This window comes from Agelaius phoeniceus, chromosome 16, assembly GCF_051311805.1.
Source record: "Agelaius phoeniceus isolate bAgePho1 chromosome 16, bAgePho1.hap1, whole genome shotgun sequence".
Taxonomy (NCBI): Eukaryota; Metazoa; Chordata; class Aves; order Passeriformes; family Icteridae; genus Agelaius; species Agelaius phoeniceus.
In genome coordinates, this window is record NC_135280.1 from 10,184,165 (window position 1) to 10,202,980 (window position 18,816).

Here is an 18,816-nt window from a genome sequence, read left to right on the forward strand (position 1 = left end):
CCCAGTCACAAAGCCATTGCACACAGATATTGCAATGCATTTGTCAGGACCCAAATTCTCTTTAGACAAGATGGAAAATAAAGAGTAGTAACATTTCTACCTTTTAAGTTTCTTGATGTGATTTCAGTTTGATTTTTTCAGAAAAGGAATTATAAGAATAGAATATAATTTAGAATTATTTAAACAATTAAAAATAGCATACAGTGGAAGAAAAAAAACCTTCAAAAAGAAAAATGCACTTAGGGACAGAACACTTGTTTCTGGAGGTAAAAAGTATTTACATCTTGCACCTGAAGAGCCTATTCCAAGGAATCCAGCATCACATCTTTTCATTAACTTCACTTCACTGGAACAGAGGGGTCATTACCACTTTCAGTATTTCAGAAACTAGAGAGGTATTTTAAGTACAAGACACTGCTAATTGTTACCAAGAGACACCTGTCTTACAAGCAGTTTACAACCATAGTGATTACTGAAATAGAAAACACAGGTGAAAACAATTATTTCCAAGCACAGCCTAAATGGATTGAAACACATTTTGCCTTGATGCCAGGTACTGAGTTCACCCTGCTAACAGGAGTCCTGTGCAGCCCTTGCTGCCACAAACACCCTGCTGTAGAACAACTGCCTCAACACGAGCCCCCCCAAACAGCAGCTAACACACACAGAAACAAACATTGGCTTTTTAATAGCATGGACATCTTAATCAAAACATCCAATAGGCACTGCTCAAATATGTTGGTATGAAAACACTGGGAGACGTGAACTGTGATTATTGTCAGATAAGCATTGGTCCCTACGCTTCACTGAGCCCAACTTCTCACTTTGGTTTACTCCAGGAGTGGCTACACAGAATAGTCCAATGTTCTGCACCAAAAAGCAAAAGAAAACAAATTTCCAGTTCTTTTAGGCAGAAAGTAAAAGTATTAGGGGATGACTCTGTGCAAATCCTCCACTTCAAGGTTCCACATATTCTTATGAATGGGGTTTTCAGAGAGATCTGTCATCTTTATTGCTCGAAGAATGGGCTCGGGACTGCAGGACCGCACCACACCCATCACCATTACATACTTCCCTAAAAAACAAGTAAGCATTAAATTTAATTAACCTTTGTATTATCATTTAAATTCATAAACCAAATTACTTAAAGCCAAGTAAACAGTGCAAATTGAAGATGCTGATACTTGTATGAAAACTCAATGGATGAAGATTGCTTAGAACTAAATTTCAGAAAAAGGCTTCATTATCTGTACAGTCACTTCTACGGCATATTTAACTACATTTCCACATACAGTAAGAGCTAAACACAAAGTTGTCCTGCTGTGTGAGTGGACTGAGGATAGGTCAGAAGGCTGAAGTTTTAAGCAATGGGCCTTTTTTGTACTACAATTTCTGCAATACTGCAGACCAAGACTTCTCCATTTGAACTAGCAGTTCTGATGAAAGGAAGAGAAGGAAAATAAAGCAAGAAAGTGAAAAGAAAAATAGGAGAAGAAATCTCTCTCCTTGTTCAGGGCCTCCTGCAGGGGGCCAGGCACGGCCGCTGGCCTGGCCGGGCGAAGGGGACGAGCCGAACCACGTTAGAGCGGGGGTCCCCCCGCCCGCGGTACCTGCGCTGAGGCACGGCCGGCCCTGCGGCACCTGCTCCACGCCCAGCACGGTGAAGGCGCCGCTGCCGTCCTGCAGGCGGGCCGTGCCGCCTTCGGTGCCACGCTGCACCTCCAGCACGGTGCCCTGCATCCACACGGCCCGCAGGGACAGCGGTGCCCGGCCCGCCGCCGCCCGCCGCAGCTCCCAGGTGCCGCCCGCGCCGCGCTCCGCCCGCCGCAGCTGCGCTGCCAGCACCTTCACCGGCGGGCCCGGCGGGCCCAGCGCCGCCCCGGCCATGCTGAGGGCGCCTGAGGGCGCGCAGCCGCTGAGGGCGGGAAGCGCGCGGGCCGACCCGCCCCTGAGCGGCGGCGGCGCTGCAGCTGCGCAACGGCCTGCGCGGAACGGGAGCTACAGGGCGGGGCGGGCGGCTCACGCACGGCGGGGCTGGGAGCGTGCGGAGCGCAGGGGTTGCCCCCGCTGGCTCACCCGTCCCGTCGGTGCAGAGCGCAGGGGGTGCCCCCGCTGGTTCACCCGTCCCGTCACTGCGGAGCGCAGGCGGAGCCCCCGCTGCTTTACCCGTCCCGTCGGTGCAGAGCGCAGGCGGTGCCCCCGCTGCTTCACCCGTCCCGTCGCCCTCGGCTGCACCGTGTGCCAGCCCCCCGAGCCACCGCCCCTCACCTGGATCAGCCCAGAGCCTGACTGGCCGTCATTTTACCTGGTTTCAGTTCAGGAGCGGCCCCTTTCGTGCAAAGACAGTGTGAGCTGTGCTCGGTGCCCTGGTTCGAGCCGAGGGTGCCGCTGAGCGCTGCCCCTGGCCCCTGCCGGAGCCAGCCCGGCTCCCCCCCTGCTTAGCGGCACCGGGACACGGTGCTCACTTGCGAGTTGATGGAGCTCCGGTTTCGTGAGAAAACAGGAAAATGCACATGCTGATTTTCCCAGGGATGCTCTTCTGGCGAAATCCGGAGCATAATGCACTGAAACCATGGGCAGTTTTAATATGGGAGACTTGAATTCCAAATCTTTAACCAATTTATATACTGTCTGTTTATATTACCGACAGGCTAGTTCATTTTGCTGTAGTCTGGTATTCTTGAAATGTTATGTTTTCTTTTGGGTGGGTGGGTTGATATTTCATTTAGAAAATAAGCCAAGAAATAAGCTAATCAAACAGGAGGATGGAGCAAAGACAAGAATCAGGAAAACCAAAGGCATGGGTTAATTACTTTCACAAGTCCTATTACCTACAAAAGTGCAGAATGGGTAAAAATACACTGATTGCAATCATTCTTCTTTAGAAGAGCTTTTGTTCTCCATTAAAATAGGCAGTTACTTTATTTTAAAAATCTGTTTTTTCCTGAGTAGCAAAATACATCAAAAGACCTTTTTACCTACTCACCCATCATGTTGTGAATTATTTATTCAGGTTTTTTTTTCCAAATATATTTTCTGTTTGGAGACATTCTGTAAATGGGACCGTATTCTTTTTATAGTGTAAGGAAGCAGTTAATTTTTTGTTACCACTTACAGTAAGAATAAAACATAATATTGGTAATAACAATAAAAACACTGACATCTAAGCACAATACAGAACCATGTAATCTGGCAATCAAATCATATAGCTTACAGGAATAGAAAGACATTAGATGGTTACTGTATATGAATGCACGATTTGAGCAAGGCTCACAGGAGAATATTTGTAATTTATGCCCTTAAGCTGCAGTCACTGGACAGCATCAATATTTAGTTTCACATAAAAAAAATCAATTGTGCCAAATATTGATAAAAGTATTGTATTCCTATTTGTTACTGCATAATAGGAGTGTCTAATGCTTATTAAGCCATTAAATCTACAGATCAAGTCAAGACCCCTACAAGAGTGTAATCTTCAGGAGAGACTAAAAGGTCCCTTTTAAAAGATTTGCCTTCAAGAAATGGTGTTGTAAGAAGGGCAAAAGCCCTGACAACCTGCATCAAGAAATGGATTTGTTTTCCTAAACCAGAAAATCCTTATCTTTCAGTAAAATGCACAGTTATGCTGAATTATCTGCAAAGCTCTTCTCCAAGACCTGGTGCAGCTCAGCACAGACACATTCTGCAGCTGCAGGGAAAATGTCTGAGGCCTCAACAGACTGATCTGGAGGTGACCCCACAGTGTCATCCTCTGATTTAAGGATAGCAGAGGAAGCTCTGCACACACTTGGAAAAGGCACAGAGTTGGTGGCTGGCAGGCTCTAAATTACACTGGATTAAACACGAGAGCATGGAATGCGAGAGTTTTGGTTTGTATGGATTAAAAAGAAGGAATCAATCTCCTGCCTGCTACTGCAATATGCACCTCACTTCAAAGCAATCTTCAAGGACATTATTCCTCAGGCTGACACACACATGAGATGGTCACAGTGTGGGTGAAAAAAGGTCAGACTACACCTAGAGAGCACAGTCTAGATGAGAGCAGGAGTCAGGGCTCCCTCAATTACACTGGCAGCGTTTTGTTGGTATGGTGCCAAGAGAGCTTAGAAAAGAATTTGACCCCAGATCTCTGTGAAAAGAGATTTCCAAAGAAGCAGCAACTTGAAATTTTCTGTCGAGCTCAGACTTTTTTGTGCTGCCACTGACAGTACTACTTAAAATGGAAGCAATTCCCTGCTTCTCTCCCTAATTTTGGTAAAAGGCTGATATTACAGAAGCAGAAAAATCCTTCTTTCCCTTGGCCAGGAAGTCTGATCTTTTACAGCCTTTCATTCTACCTGAAAGAGTTTTTAAAAATCCTTCTTTCCAGTCCATTGGCCAATGTGTACAGAACAGGTTCTTCAATTTTATTTCTCTTTCCTAGTACTGAGAAGTTACGATAATGGATTTCAAACAAATTTTAAATTTTTTTTTCCTAGGATTTGGAATCCAAGTAATCATAAAGTTGTTTTTTTTTTTAATTTTATTTTAAGTATTTTGTATGCTCTTGCTTTAGAAATAGATCTAGCTAGGAGCTCCACAGCTGACTGCAAGAAAAGTCACGAAGTGTGGAACTGAAAAATAGATAGGTCATAATGGTTATGTCTGAATGGCCCATAAATATCCATAAAACAGACCTGTAAAAAAACCCTTGTCTCTGGTCAGCCCAGAAACTCCTAGGATTCAGAGGATTCAGAACTCAGAGGATGTGACTGGAGCAGGTCAACACCTTCTCTATTCTGGCATCTCCAGCAACAATGCCTGCCCACAGTCACAGAGTAAACTGCAAATTATATGATTGAGCCTTTCATATCCTCATGCAGAAAAAGGAAGCAGCACATGGGAACTCAGCATCACTGAAGAAGATGTGAAAACAATCCTTTGCAATAATTACTCTGCAAGTGAGGGCTCTGAGACTGTCTTCCTTTCCCTGGTATTCATATTTGACCTTTAAGAGATCTGTCCTAATTTAGACTTATTTTCTTACATTGCACACAGAACAATAAATCACAAACACAAGAATCTAAAATTCCGTTGTTCCTGGTGTTTGTTTTGTATTGCATAAAAGATGTAGTGTGGACATATTGACTGAAGTCTGGAAAAACATCCTTCAAGGTTGTTTTTTTTTAGACTATCTCATCATCACTGAATTTAATTAATGATTTGAAATTAATGGATCAATGAGTTGAAATTAATGGATTAATGGGTTGGAAGTCAGTTGTATTTACATCCCTAACATGAGCATCAGCTGCTTGCAATTTGTGCTTTGGGGCAGAGCAGTCTGGCAGATGGATATTAAATTGTGTTCGACCAGGAATTTCAAAGGACCTGGAGCCAGCAAAGGCATATGCTGAAACAGGAGAACTCTAGGTGCAACCTGCCAAGGTTTTAATTAGGAGGTGGCTCTGAATTAGTGGTATTTTAGATGTGACTTGGACAGGGCAGGTAAATGTGAGCAACAGACATCAGAACCCCACTACTTACAACAAGAAGAAGATTCTGGCCTCTCCCATGGTGTCATCAAGCCAAAACCTGCAGTTAGAGTGACAGAGGAATCACTCTAAGATATGGTGACCTAATTTTGTGGCAAATACCATCAACCAAAGCATTAGCAAGGCATCCCCAGTGCTCTTTTTCTTTGAGAACCTAATATAGATGCTCTGCATCACATGTGAGCTTGTGCTTAGTGGAATCTATGGAGGATTATGGCAAGAGACTTCCTGTAGCTGCCAGGAGCTGCCAGCTGCACCCAGTGTGGGGAGAGGAAAAACAGCATCTCCTCAGAGAGTGGGGGGGAAACCTCAGCTTGTACAGGCAGCCTTAGCATGAGAAATTCACTGCTCCCACTGGCATGCAGACTTAGCCAGTTCCTGTCACTCACCACACATCCCTGCCATGGGGCCTGCAGGCTGTAAAAAGGGCAATGCTGTCCTGCTTAGCTGACTCATTTCATTTACAAAGAATACTTAGAGGAAATAATTAGAGAACTGCAGTGTGTTCTGCAGAAGTGGGTGTCACCTGTTGGTTTCTTTCCATGGTATATAAATGCTGGCGTGTAAATTAAATAAATCAGTGTTCTATGGAATAGGAATATAACACGATTAAAGAAAAAAATTAATGAATCAGTCTTTACTTTACCAGTATTGTTTGCTGCTCTGGAAATAGTCTGCAGTGCTGGCTTCCAGATGGGCTTATTCAAACTCCTGCACAAGAAAAAAGAACTCTTTAAACAGGAAACATGAATGGTATACAAAGCATTAGATCTTCATCCTGACTGAAGCTGGGCCAGTAGCTAGGAGACTTCAGTCACTCACCTTTTTGACTGAATTTCACTTTTTAAAAGAATTGGATATTTAGCAAAAGTTTAACAAGACTGGAGAGTCCCTATAATCAGGGTAGGGGAGCACAGATCACAGTGCCTTCCCTTGGCAGCTGCTGCTCTTGCACAAATACACCACGCTGATTAGCATGGTCAGCATCCAGTTCATTCAGCAATGTGACAGAAGAATAATTTTCCTAAAGAACAGTAAGCAGCAAAGTGACATTTTACTTCCAGAAACTTAAAGTCTGAGTTGTCAAATAGAAATCTACATAGAAGCCTGTAAGGCTGAGAAGTTACAGCCATTCCATTGGCAGGAATCTGTAATAATCAAGGCAATACTCAAAAATCCATGAAATGAATTTCTGGTGCTTAGTAGGGAGACGCTTTTAACTAATAGTCAAATTTTCATGCAGGCAAGATCTTTCTCAGTTCCAGTCAAAAATACTGCCTCTCCCTATGAACTTTATCTTGTTTACACTAAAAACATCACAGCTACAGCACCACATTGGATTCACAACAAACAACTGAATGACTGAAAAAGCAAAAACAATATAAAGAGGAAATCAACAGCAGTGAAACTTCGTTTGAAGCTGCTCAACAATAGCACTTCCATGGTTTTGTGTACATAGGTGGACTGGGACCTAAAGCAGCTTGAGTTTCCAGTTTCTTATTATGATGTGCGTTCTGTAAGGCAAGATTCAAACCCAGAAGTGCTTACAAGCCTGGATGTAGAATGCATTTATTGCCATAGCCCCCACAAATAGCAGCCTGCTCCCCAACTACTGGCATGAGTGAATGAATGAATGAATGAACAAATGGTGACATGTTAATAGCAGTAATTTAGATGAAAGTCACATTAGTATATAAATATACAAGGCCTACTTATCTCTTAATAGGTCTAGGAGAAAATATAAAATGTCATGTTAAATCACAGAGTTCTTCCTAAATCAGAACACTTAGTGTATAATTGATGAAGTATGTTTTCACATTCTTAGGGTTCTTTAATTTATTAAAAAAGTCAAAAGACACAAGACTGCATGAACCAATGGGAAGACATCTCATCAGTTCATTTTAGAAAGACCTCTACAAGCCATATGGAAATGTCATGTTTTAAAATACAATTTGACATTAAAATGTCACAAACTGCCTCCACTTCTTGATTTAAGTAATTTTAATCACAGGTTTTAGTTTGTACAGCACCTTATGTTAAGCACTATGCTGAAACTCTCTAATTTAGACCCCTCTCTTTCCCCTAAGCCCAGAATATGCAAGGTCAAATATGAATTTAATGGAATGAAGGTCAGAATTTTATTGCTGGCATTCACCGTTATTGAACAGTCATCACTGGCATCTGATCCATGAGCATCTCAGTTCTCAGCTTTTGTGAAGGCAAATACTGGTGCTCCTAGATTTTAATCAGCTCCTCCAGTGAGGAGGAGCTCATGGTATGAACCAAACCTCATGGTATGAACCAAACAGGGAAACGAACAAACCAGAGGAACATAGAAAGAAACTGTGAAAAGGACCTACTTCAAGGAGTAATATTAAAATAACTTTTTATATACAGGTAAGCTGACCTTTCTGCTAAGCTAAAGGTTGTGTGAAGTCTGCAGTGAGGCAACTATATATCTACCTGAATATATTTAAATATTTACTGATTCCTCATATGAAAATATTTGATTTTTATAGAAGGTTAGAGGATGGCATATAGTGTGCAACACAATGGTTGTATCTGAATGTAGCTCTATATAGGGCTGCCTTCCAAACTAAACAACAAAACTTGGACTTGAAATTCAAATGCAACCAAAAAAATGACTCATCAGGGATCCAAATATATTGAAGCCAAAAACTTAGCAAGCTTTCATCTTGTCATGAAAAGCAGCAGTAAATGATAAATGCAGACCCAGTACACCTTATTTTCAAAACCTGACAAGCCCACAAAACCACTTGCAGTAGTGCACTCTACTGCAAAAGCCATCAGTGCTTGTTTGTTCAAAATAGAAACTGTCAATACTGTAAGAGCCAAGCAGGAGACATCAGTTCAGTGCAGATGGTGCCTCAGACTCATGCAAATGTCACAAAGTGTCTGTGCAGAGCTGGCTGGACACCATGTGCACATTTTTGGTTGCACCTTTGGAGTTTTGATGTTTCAAACATCAAGCATTTATATTCAAGTAATTTAAAATTTTACACAGGAGCATTTGAAAAGCTGAAGCTCTGCTACAATTTGAACAACTACAAACAGACAATAGATGAGATTAGACAATAGACACTTGAGACTGGAAAAAGGCAACACGTGACCTTGGATTTGCAAGGCAGATCTTGGGCTCCACTGCCGGTTACAGCTTCATTTATGAGAAATCATCTTGACGAAAGTGAAAGGCACATGGTTTTTGTTCTTATCTACAGATCTCTGATTTGCCAATACTTTATCTAGACTACTATAAAAATAATACTGTGATTACTAATAACCACAAGATGTGTGTTAGGTATTTTCATTTTTGTTCTTTTCATAGATTTTTAAGGCAGAGGGAGACTTGAACAGTTGACCCTACTGTTTGACACAGACCATTGGTTTATTTGCATTCTGGTACCTCTGGGTCTTCCTTTGCTGAGAATTCAGTGGTGTTTCAGTCCACTGCAGACCACAAGAGCTTCCAGCACTCACCAGTGGAGCTAAGGAGGCTGAAGCATACTCACTACTGCTTTCATGCTGCCATTTAATGGAATCACTTTTACATTCATTTCTGGCAAATGAAATACTTGAGTGTCTGGGGATAGCAAAAATAGTCTCCAGACCCCTTTTTAAAGTCCATCCAGATTTGTGAACAGCTGTTAAGCATATTGATGAAGGAATTAATACCTTTGGGCAGACATTTTGCAAATGCAACTGGGCTGGCTCCAATCACTCTCCAGTTCCACTGCTCTTCCCTGCCTGGAAAAAAATAGGCATTCATATGTAGGTTAGATTCAGAATACATAATGTGGATAGTTCACAAACCACTTTGGCTGGCCCAGTTAAATAACAGCATATACTGCTCATAAAACCAGTGCTGCTCAGTATCAATCACTGATTCTTCTGACTGAAGGGTGTATTCCCTGTTTTGATGGGTATACAGTGCCTTCTGAAAAATGCTCCACACTCAGGCCTCCTGTGGTATCAGCCTGAGTAATGGTCACTAGCAACTTCCAAAATCAAGGCTGGGAAGAACAGTCCTTAAGAAAATCTCTGAAGTTTACAGTCACAGGAATGTTCATTTACATAGTGCCACATTTTACCCAAAACTGGCAGTGTTTGATGAATGTCCCTTTTGCTTGTGGCAACTTTCCCTTCTGTTTCTTAGAAATGTCATTCTACTACCCTGGGTTCTGGCTGGACACATGATGTCTGGGGAAAACAAAAATTCCAGCCAAAGAAAACAGAACTGAAAGTAACTGGAGAATCTTTCTCATTCATCTTTTGAACTGTATAATAGATAGACGCATTTCCTTCTAAAGTCTGCCTTTCCCAGAGGTAAAGCAGTAAAGCTCCACCAGTACTTCTGCAATTTCCGTCACACAGCTGTGGAGTGTTGTGAACTAACATTTGTAAAGAGTAATTGTAAAGTCATAAAAGGAGCAGTGCCATGAAATTCTTACTCATAAACTGTGGTAAAAGTTTCTGTCCTTGAATTCCAAGCATTTTTCATGTTTTGCAATGTCCTCAAATTATAGTTTATGGTCTGTAATCTTACATGAAGCTTGGCTTAATTCCTGGTAGATGAGTAGGAAAGAGTGAATTTGTTTATTATTTCATCAGAAAAGCTGCCTTAGGAGCAATGCTTTCATCTTTCCTGGTATCTGTCTCTTACAAGTTCATACTGAAGAACATGGTTTTCATTTGCTGCTTTTCATTCACACATTTATATTGTCTATAAATGTCTGGATATGTAATGCCTCAGCTCAATAGCTCTCAAGTTGTATCTTCATGTTGCAGCTCTGCCTAAATGGGCAGACTGTGCATTTCAGATGGTAAGAAATGAACAGGCTCTGCATGAAAAGACCTCTGTAAAGAAAAGTTATCTCCTGGGTCAATCCCTGACCTACATCCCACTGAGTGGCAGGAGGGAACTTCTGCTTGTTTTTCCAGCACGTGTTCTCAGTGCTGCAGCTTGGCTGGGCACAGTTTGGCCTCTGGAAGCAGGTTAGCTCTGATCATGCAAGTACAAGAGTCCTGTGAAGGGGGGGTGAGACCCCTAAACTGCAGACCAGAAACTCTGCAGTGTACCCAAGCATGTCCATGCCTCGGCAGGACGGTGCTCCTGCTGTTGCAGAGCTGACCCTGGTTACCTACTGCTTGGGACAGAAGCACTTCCTGATACTTTTTTCCACCCTCCTTCCTCTCCTCTTCCTTTAGCGTACACAGACCCTGCAATAAAACTTTCTCAGTCAGAAGGAAAGGGAACTCTTTATTGCATTGAAATTATAAAGCAACAGATGACTTGCACCTGGGAGGTACTGCAGCTGCATTTCATCAGCCAGGAAATGTTGCATAGTCACAAAATGTTGCATACAGGAGAACTGAGACTACTTGTTTTTAACCCTCTGCCCTGTTGGGGCATCAGTTTCCAAAGACAGACTGGGTTTTCTTACTTCCCTAGAACTCAGGGCTACTTCTTTCTGGTCCAAACCTGTTGTTAATTCTAACATTTATTTGCCTACTGCAGCTAAGGCTGAATAGTCATTTAACCTCATACGTTGTGCTTAGAATATATTCTAGGAAACTTTAATTAGTTCATGCTTTCATCTGACATACACTTAAATTTTTAAAAGAATGTTTTTTAATATAGAACATCAATTCAGTATGGTTTTCCTTCCCTCAGTGTTGCTAGTTTAATGTTTATGGAACAATTGTCACTATTTTTTCCATCAGAATCTAATAATAGAGGCTTGAAGTATTTCTCATCCCTTCAGAGACTTCATCAGAGACATTTTCTTAAAGAAGTATCATTATTTTTTCAACCTCCTCAGTTTTATCCAGCAGTTTACTAGTGAGATCTTTTGTGGGAATGTGGGTGCTTCAGGCTTCAGTTTGGGGAATCAGGCTCAAACCCCTTCCTGGCATGGACTCAAGGACATGCTTCTCAAGCTTATTTTGAAATTAAATTGAAATACCTCACACCACAAACCCATAGAAGGAAACATTCTCTGGTCTTCCTGTGAACTTGCTTAGTTCACAGAAAGGCTTTCAAGAGCCATTGACCTACAGAAAGAATGGGCCTTGCCTTTAGGCCTGCAGGCTGGGGCTTTGATTTAAAAGAGGTGAGCCTCTGACTTCTGTCTCAGCTTCAAATACCACTTCAGCAGCTTATCTGATTAATGTGCTGTAAGTTAACAGCTCTCTGAGGGGTCACCAGAATCCAGTGTTTCCCAGCCACAAGTGATGACTGCTCTAGATGTTAAGTTCCCAAATACTTAACAAATACTCCTCATTCCCTCTCAGTGAGAGGAGACTGCTACTTACTTGTTAGGACAACTGCAAGAAAAGGGAGAAACTGAAGTTTGACTGCTCTCTGCCAAGCAGGGGCACAAGTCTCACTTTTCCACATTCTGAGGAGGTCTAAGTACAAATCAGCTGCCCCAGCAATGTTCTCTTGGCTCGCTCCATTTTTAAAAGACTGCCTTTCTTCAGAAACCCATTTTTGAACACCTCAAGGGAGGAAAAGCTTCAGCTCTGTAGGCAATAGTTCCTCACTGGCTGCTTGCATGGCACACTGGCTGCTTTGGATCTCCTTTCAAAGAAACTCAGTGCTCTCAATGTACACCACAGAGGACCATAAACAGGTCCAACACTTTGTCTCAGAAACCTCCAACTTTTCTTGGGCAATGCTCAGTGTTGTGACACACTTCTTTTCTGGCTTTTAGCCTAATTAACTAGAACAAGTTCACCAGGCAGTGTGTTTCAGAGCAGGACTGAAATCCATGTCCTCATTCAATGCTGAAGCTGTTGGCTTGTCCTTCCTTGCTGTGCCTGTTTCCTGATCTGTAAGTGTAAAGCTGGTCCTTGTACATTTGTCATACACAAATGACAAGTGTGGTTTAACCAGCACATCACCTTGTCTTTCACCCAGTGACCTGCTCTTGTCACACTTGAGAGACAAGCAGAGCAGTCAGAAGGACAAAGCACATCTCTGCAGTTTGGATTGCCTTGGAAAAGCCATGTGGGCTTCTTGCAGTCAAACCTTTCCTGTTTGCTGCATTATGTGAGTTCACTATAACAGAGTGTAATGATTGCTGACAAAGAATGTAAATAATACATACAAGATATAGCAGGGGATGAAGAGGGTGGACACTGCTCAAAATAACTTGGATGATAAAAGAATCAATTGAGAAGATGAATATTCAACACACTGACTCATTCAGATGGAATAATTTGAACAAATTTGCAGTGATCATACAGACTCTTCTCTAAAACATAACTTATGACAGATAATGATAGATAATAATAGAAAGGTAGTAAAGATCTTGTGAACTCTGAGCCTGTAATTACTTGCACAGTGATAAGCTGGAATGCTTTTAGATGTCTTCAGCATGCAGGGATGACAACATAGTTTTTCCCTCCAGCAGAGGGGGCTTGGCAGTAAGTTTTCTAAACACAAAACCAAATGATTTCTTCAGAAATTGAGTAATACTAACATTGAACTGACTTTTGTAGGAACTTGTGTAGTATTATAGGTAAAAACAGAACTTCCTCCAAACGAGAGATTTAAATATAAACAGACACAATTCCAGTGAGTTTTTTTCTGGCTCTCTTGGTTTGCCTTTTTCTCAGTGTGGCTTTTCTATTTCAGCAGAAAACCCTTGCAGTTACACCTGACTGGCAGTGTGAAAGTTCCTGTTAAATCTGTCCCTGTAAAACACTTCAATACATGCACAAGAAAAAACCAGAGAAGGCACTAAGGTAAAGTCCTGGTGGCAACTTTTCCAAGCCACAACAAAGGTGTGTATTTGAAGGCAGAGCATGTCTTCTGAGCAGTCCAGGAGTTTGCAGTACAGTTATTTGAGGCCATAAACAATTGACATAAATCTGGATGGCCAAAGAGACATTGGCAACCTCACAATATGGATGAGACCAAAACTGTGGATGTAATCCAAGGCTGAACAAAAGCCCATCTGAAGCTAATGCTTAGTGTTAAGTTGCACACACATCTGAAGCTTAGTGTTAAGTTGCACACACTGTTATGAAAAGACAAAAGAGTGACACAAATTTCCCTTTAAATTAAAACAGGCTTGCTAGTCATCTAGGTAAATTCCTCTTTTTCATGATTAATTGGACTTGTCCCCCAAGTACTGTTTCCTTGCTTGATTTCAACTCTAATAGGGAAACAATACAGGCAGGTGCATTTGAATACCTGGGATTATATTCTCTTTATTATTTCTGATGGACAATCTTACTCCACATGCAACTACTTGAAAATGGCACTGTTTAGAGCTGTTCAAAACCTGATTCTTTTACTTCTAATGAGAACCAGCTGTCAGTTTTAATGACAGATTCTGGTAAATGTAATTTCACCTCTGTGGCTCCAGCTTCTGTTGAAGGAAATATTGAAAATAATGATGCACAGGAGTAACTCAAAATGAAATTCGTGCCAGATGTAGCAAAAGGTGCAAATGAGTCACCATGACCAGTAAGGGTGCAGCACTTTCCCTCCCTGACGTGGGCACAGGCTGTCCTGTCACAGGCACAGGCAGCAGTCACCTTGCAGGATGCTGGGAGGTGCAGCACTCCCAGACTGGGCTCTGCCCACTCACTGCCCTCCCTGGTCATTCTGGTGAGCTCTTCTCAGAAGGCAGGATCTCAGCACCCACTCTGCTTGTGGGGTGCCACCCACGTAACCCCACAATCTTCCCTAAGTACTATACTTAAAATGAGAGTATGTGGGGGAGGAAGAGGAGGAGGAGGAGGAGAGTTCTGGTCACCTGGTGAAATAAAATTATCATTTAGTGTGGATATCAGAGTGATCAGGAGGTTGTCTATCAACCCTCCTATTTGGAAGTGGATGTACTATGTACTGACACTATTTCTGGTATTTCTGGTAGAAGAAAAAGGGGGTTAGGGCAGTTCATGGGGAGGAAGGGGGCTGGGGCAGGTCACTGTGTGTCCCAGGTCCCCAAGCCAGAATCCCAGCTGATGGCACCAGCTCTGAAAGATGGTTGAGCCCCAGCCCCTCCTGCCTTTGAGTCCCTCATCCATGCCACATCTCCAGCACTTCCACCCACTGATGTCAGCTCCCCCTGTCTTTGGACCCGGTGACCTTTGTGTCCCTCACTCCACTTCTCCAGTGGCAGGTCCCCAGTGCCAGCCACCCCTCAGCTCCCTCTGGCCTCTGCAATAATCTGAGCTCCTTCCTGGCCCCAGCTCCTCAGGTGCACTTGGGCAAACCCTGACTCCTGCTTTTCAGAGGGGAGGGTTGCAAAGCACACCAAGTCCTCCATCATTCACTTGGCTGAGGGAAAGCAACTGAGAGCCAGCTTTGGGAAGGCCATGACCCGCAGAGCACTGCTGTGGGGGGCACTGGAGGGGACTGGGGAAGAGAAAAGAGAAGAAAAGTGGGCAGTTATAGGAATTTGAAAGAAAAAGAAGAATGTACTTTGATGCTAGTGACTTGAGTCAGAATACAAGGAGGCTGAAGTTCCCAGAAAGGAAGTTCACCAACAAGGAACCACAGATAACCTTCAGATGCCAAACTGAAAACTCTGGAGAAAGTAGACAATTCTCAGAAGGAAAAAAGATAAAGCCCTGTACAAACTATATTTAATATGACAGAGAAAGAAAGCAAAAGTCCAGCAGACTGGATCTTGAAATTAAAAGAGGTATTTGTTAAACAGAAATTAAAGGGTCACTTAGATAACATTGGGCTGAAAAGCAGAAAAAAATGGAGCAGAGTAAATTTGAAACCCAGGCCACAGGTATTTGTTCACACAGAGCAAGGTCAGATGGGACAATGTTCCAGCACTATTATGAAGGAAACCAATAAGGAGTAGCTGGGATTAGCACAGAGGGAGTACAATAAATAAAATAAAGAAAAGGACTGTGGGGGAGAAGAGACAAGGTAGAAACAGAAGTGTAAAGAAAGAAGCAGCATAATAAATATTATATGGATAAAGAGGGAAAAAGAACAGCTTATTCTAGGTCAGTTCATGGAAACCTGCAGACCTCTCAAATCTGTTTCATTAATTCCCAATGCCAAGTTTAAAGTTGTGTGTGTACACAACTTTTCACATGGAAAGGCAACTGTCTGTACAAATTCAAAATTGACCACAGAAAGCATTGTCTCAATGGCAAAGGATGTTCCAAAACCATGAGCCCAGAGGTGTAAAATGACATGTGACTGCTTCAGACATAAAATATTCTAGTGCAAGTGAGAATTGATGCTGCCGATGTAAAAGCTACTGAACATTGCTGCTGCTGTTACCTTAATATGGGATTCTTCCATCTCAGTTCATCTTTCCATAGGTGTTAATTCTTTGAAGGAACAGTAGGTACATTAGAAAATGTATTATAAACAAATACATAATTATCAACAGTCTCCTATTTAGCATATTTACACACATACTCTTAAAAAAAAAAAGAAGAAAGGTAATTCTGAGTATTCTTGTGCATGAAATGAAAGCAAGAAAAATCTGATTTTTAGGCCATCAAGAGATGCATGTAAGAGCCCAGTAAAAGTATGAGAATATAAGGCCTAAGAACTTTCAAGTGAAAGATCCAAGCAGACACATCAATTTGCAGGTGTGGGTGGGGTCACTGCTAACCAGAGAGGTCTGAACAGTCTTGTTGGGTCTACTGTGAGATCATTACCTTAAGACAATAAAAAGTAATGGGTCATATTTGTCAATTCAATCCCTCCAGGGATGAATGGAACCCCTCTTGGTATGGTGCAAAAAGAGAAGTAAAACCACCCAACCAGAAAAGGGTGTCTGTGCTGAGTTCCCAGTGACTGCAAGGGCTGACTCACAGTGGGTTCTTGGACATGCAGGGGAGTTTTAGCAGGAAACCGCCTACCACTTTATTTACAGCCCTCCTTCAGCTCTGCCATTCCACTCAGCTCGGGAGATGATTTTATCATTCTGCATGTTGTGGATGCAGTTGCACACTGACACTTTCCAAAAGGCCTCATATGTTTAGCGTTGGTTTTTCATGAGGTTTCAATACATTCACTTCAGATGGAAGAAACACTGCCCCTTCTGCCTCCTCTCCATTGACTCAGATTTGTTTGAGTCATCCCTGACCTGCACAGATGCTTTGCATTGCTCAGCTCTGTTTAGAAACCAGCACGCTAGCAGTGAGCACAGGCAGATGCAGTAGCACAAAAGCACTTATCTTCAAAATTTGAACACTTCTGGTGTCTTGTGATTAATTTTAAGTAAAGCAGGAGTTCCAAGATCCAGAAAAGCAGGGGGAATCTCAGTTCTGCCAGCCTATCCTGCCTCGACTCAGTGATTTCCACATTCAGCACCTGGGAGAGTCCTGCACTCCCACGTGCAGCACATTATCTTTTTGGCTATTAACATAATTAAAACAACAGTAAGTTTGTATTTAAAAAACCTGTTCTGGAATGCTATCAAAGTTTCTTCTTTGTAGAACACAGAATTATCTATAGGAAACCATATTAAAAAAATCTAATTGCAAACTCCAGCCCTTAAAATTGAGACAGGGCCTTCCTTGTGTTTCCTGCCAATTCTGTCCTAGTTTTGTGAGAGCTGAGATCACACATTTCCCCAGCACCCCTGTGTCAGTCAGTGCACACATGTGTGAGTGGGCAGATTTCAGGTTGCATATGCAAATATAAATCTGATATTGCCCAGTTTTTCAGTTCTTGGCTTTGTAACCATGGTGTGTGTACCAGGGTACAGGATGGCAGGAAGGCTGTGGTACGTGCTCTACTGAAGTGCAAACTCCTAATTAGGAGAACAGAAGAGGAAATGGGGCAACGATTCTCTGGAAGAGTGATGGGCTCTCTGCACAGCCTCATGACTGCACTGAAATCCCATTTTCAGAGGGGAATGGTTACTAAATCCCCAGTGATGAGGAATTGTCTCCTGAGGAGTGCTCCTCAGTGTGGTAAACCCAGAGTAGAAAAATGCACAGACCCTCCCAAATCTGCTTCTGCCTGCACAGGCATCTGTCACACTTCCCCAGCCCTGAGAAGGGGGCTGGGAGGAGATAAGGGAAGAAACAAAACCCAAGAAGATACCCATTTCTGTCTGCATATAGCAGTATGCAGAATAGTTTATGCAAATTAGAATCAGCCACAGGACTTCTGGGAAGTGGCAGTGACACTGTCAGTGTCTCAAAGTTAAGGTACGAGTGAAATTAAGAGAGGAAAGTCTCTTAAAGCTGTTTCTAAATAACCAGTCCAAACATGCAGTTCATACAGCAAGAATTGCTTTGGCAACCTACATTGGCAGCTTCAGACACTTGGGATCATTTTCTCTTTTTTATGCTGCACAAAACTCTGCTTGTGGGTCATTTTTTGAAGCCAGATTCAGCTTTAGCCCTGCCTTTGAAGGTCACATTTGAGAGATCATCATAGGCAGAGCAGAGGAAGGATGCTGCATGAATCATGAGAGATGATCTGTTTGCCAAAACCTGCAGGCTGTACTACTCTTGGCATTTTGTGCAGCAGTCTGTCACATGAAGAGGATTCACACATGCCCTGAAACAGCTCAATGAGTGTAACTCCCTAACAGCCAGTGGGTTTTACCTCCCCAGGCTCCAGTCCGGGGTTTCCCTCTCCCCCCAGATCACAGCCCTCCTCCTCTTCACCCACCATCACAACCACAGAGGGTTCAAAATGAACAGGAAATAGCCACACTCAGATCTGCCTGCCACCCGCTAGGGGAAACTGGGAATTCACTGGAATTCATGGAACTGGAGGCAGGTCACACACACATTATGCCCCTGATGCCACAATTTATCTACACAGTTGATATTTTAGAGTTTCATGTATGTAGTTCAGTTTCCCTGACATTAACCTTTGAAAAAAAGAAAAAAGAACAAAGAAAGAAAAAAAAAAAGAAGAAGAAAAACCCACAGCCTTTTGGGGGATCAGAAACCAATTTCAGGAAACATTACCAACTTTGATGGTAAATGCAGCCACTGAGAGTAAATGCATTCTTGTGTGTGTGTGTGTATTGGACCAAGTTTTTTATTGAATTTCCTAGAAACAGAGAAGTAAAAGTGTGGAATGCTATGACTTACTGCTGGAATAACACAATGCACCATTATCAGTGGTGAGCTGTTTTTAGTATGGCCCATGAGCAGGCAACAAGTGAGGGCTTTTTGGATCCAAGCTGTTTTTTCCAGCCCTGACACCAGGAACCCTCCAGTGCAGGGATCTCTTGGCAGCCCTGCCTGGGGCTCCCCTGGTCTCTGGCCCCATGGTCAATCAATGACTATCCTGGGCAAAATG

The 18,816-nt window shown here is 42.6% G+C and overlaps 1 protein-coding gene across 1 annotated transcript; it reads right to left on the minus strand.

The window, feature by feature from the left end:
* Positions 1-666: 666 nt before the first annotated feature.
* RMI2 (RecQ mediated genome instability 2) lies at positions 667-1,984 on the minus strand. Its single transcript, XM_054643937.2, has 2 exons — positions 1,611-1,984; positions 667-1,075 (listed from the first exon to the last, which is right to left on the minus strand). Exons 1-2 carry the CDS (start codon positions 1,885-1,887, stop codon positions 927-929), a joined length of 426 nt encoding a protein of 141 aa, XP_054499912.2. The 5' UTR covers positions 1,888-1,984; the 3' UTR covers positions 667-926.
* Between the last annotated feature and the right edge of the window lie 16,832 nt (positions 1,985-18,816).

Bases quoted from the DNA above. Each gene is read 5' to 3' on its own strand.
- RMI2 (XM_054643937.2), bottom strand. From the start codon at position 1,887: ATGGCCGGGGCGGCGCTGGGCCCGCCGGGCCCGCCGGTGAAGGTGCTG. The intron at 1,076-1,610 runs GTACCGCGGGCG...CTTGTTTTTTAG, and splicing joins CCGGCCGTGCCTCAGCGCAG to GGAAGTATGTAATGGTGATG.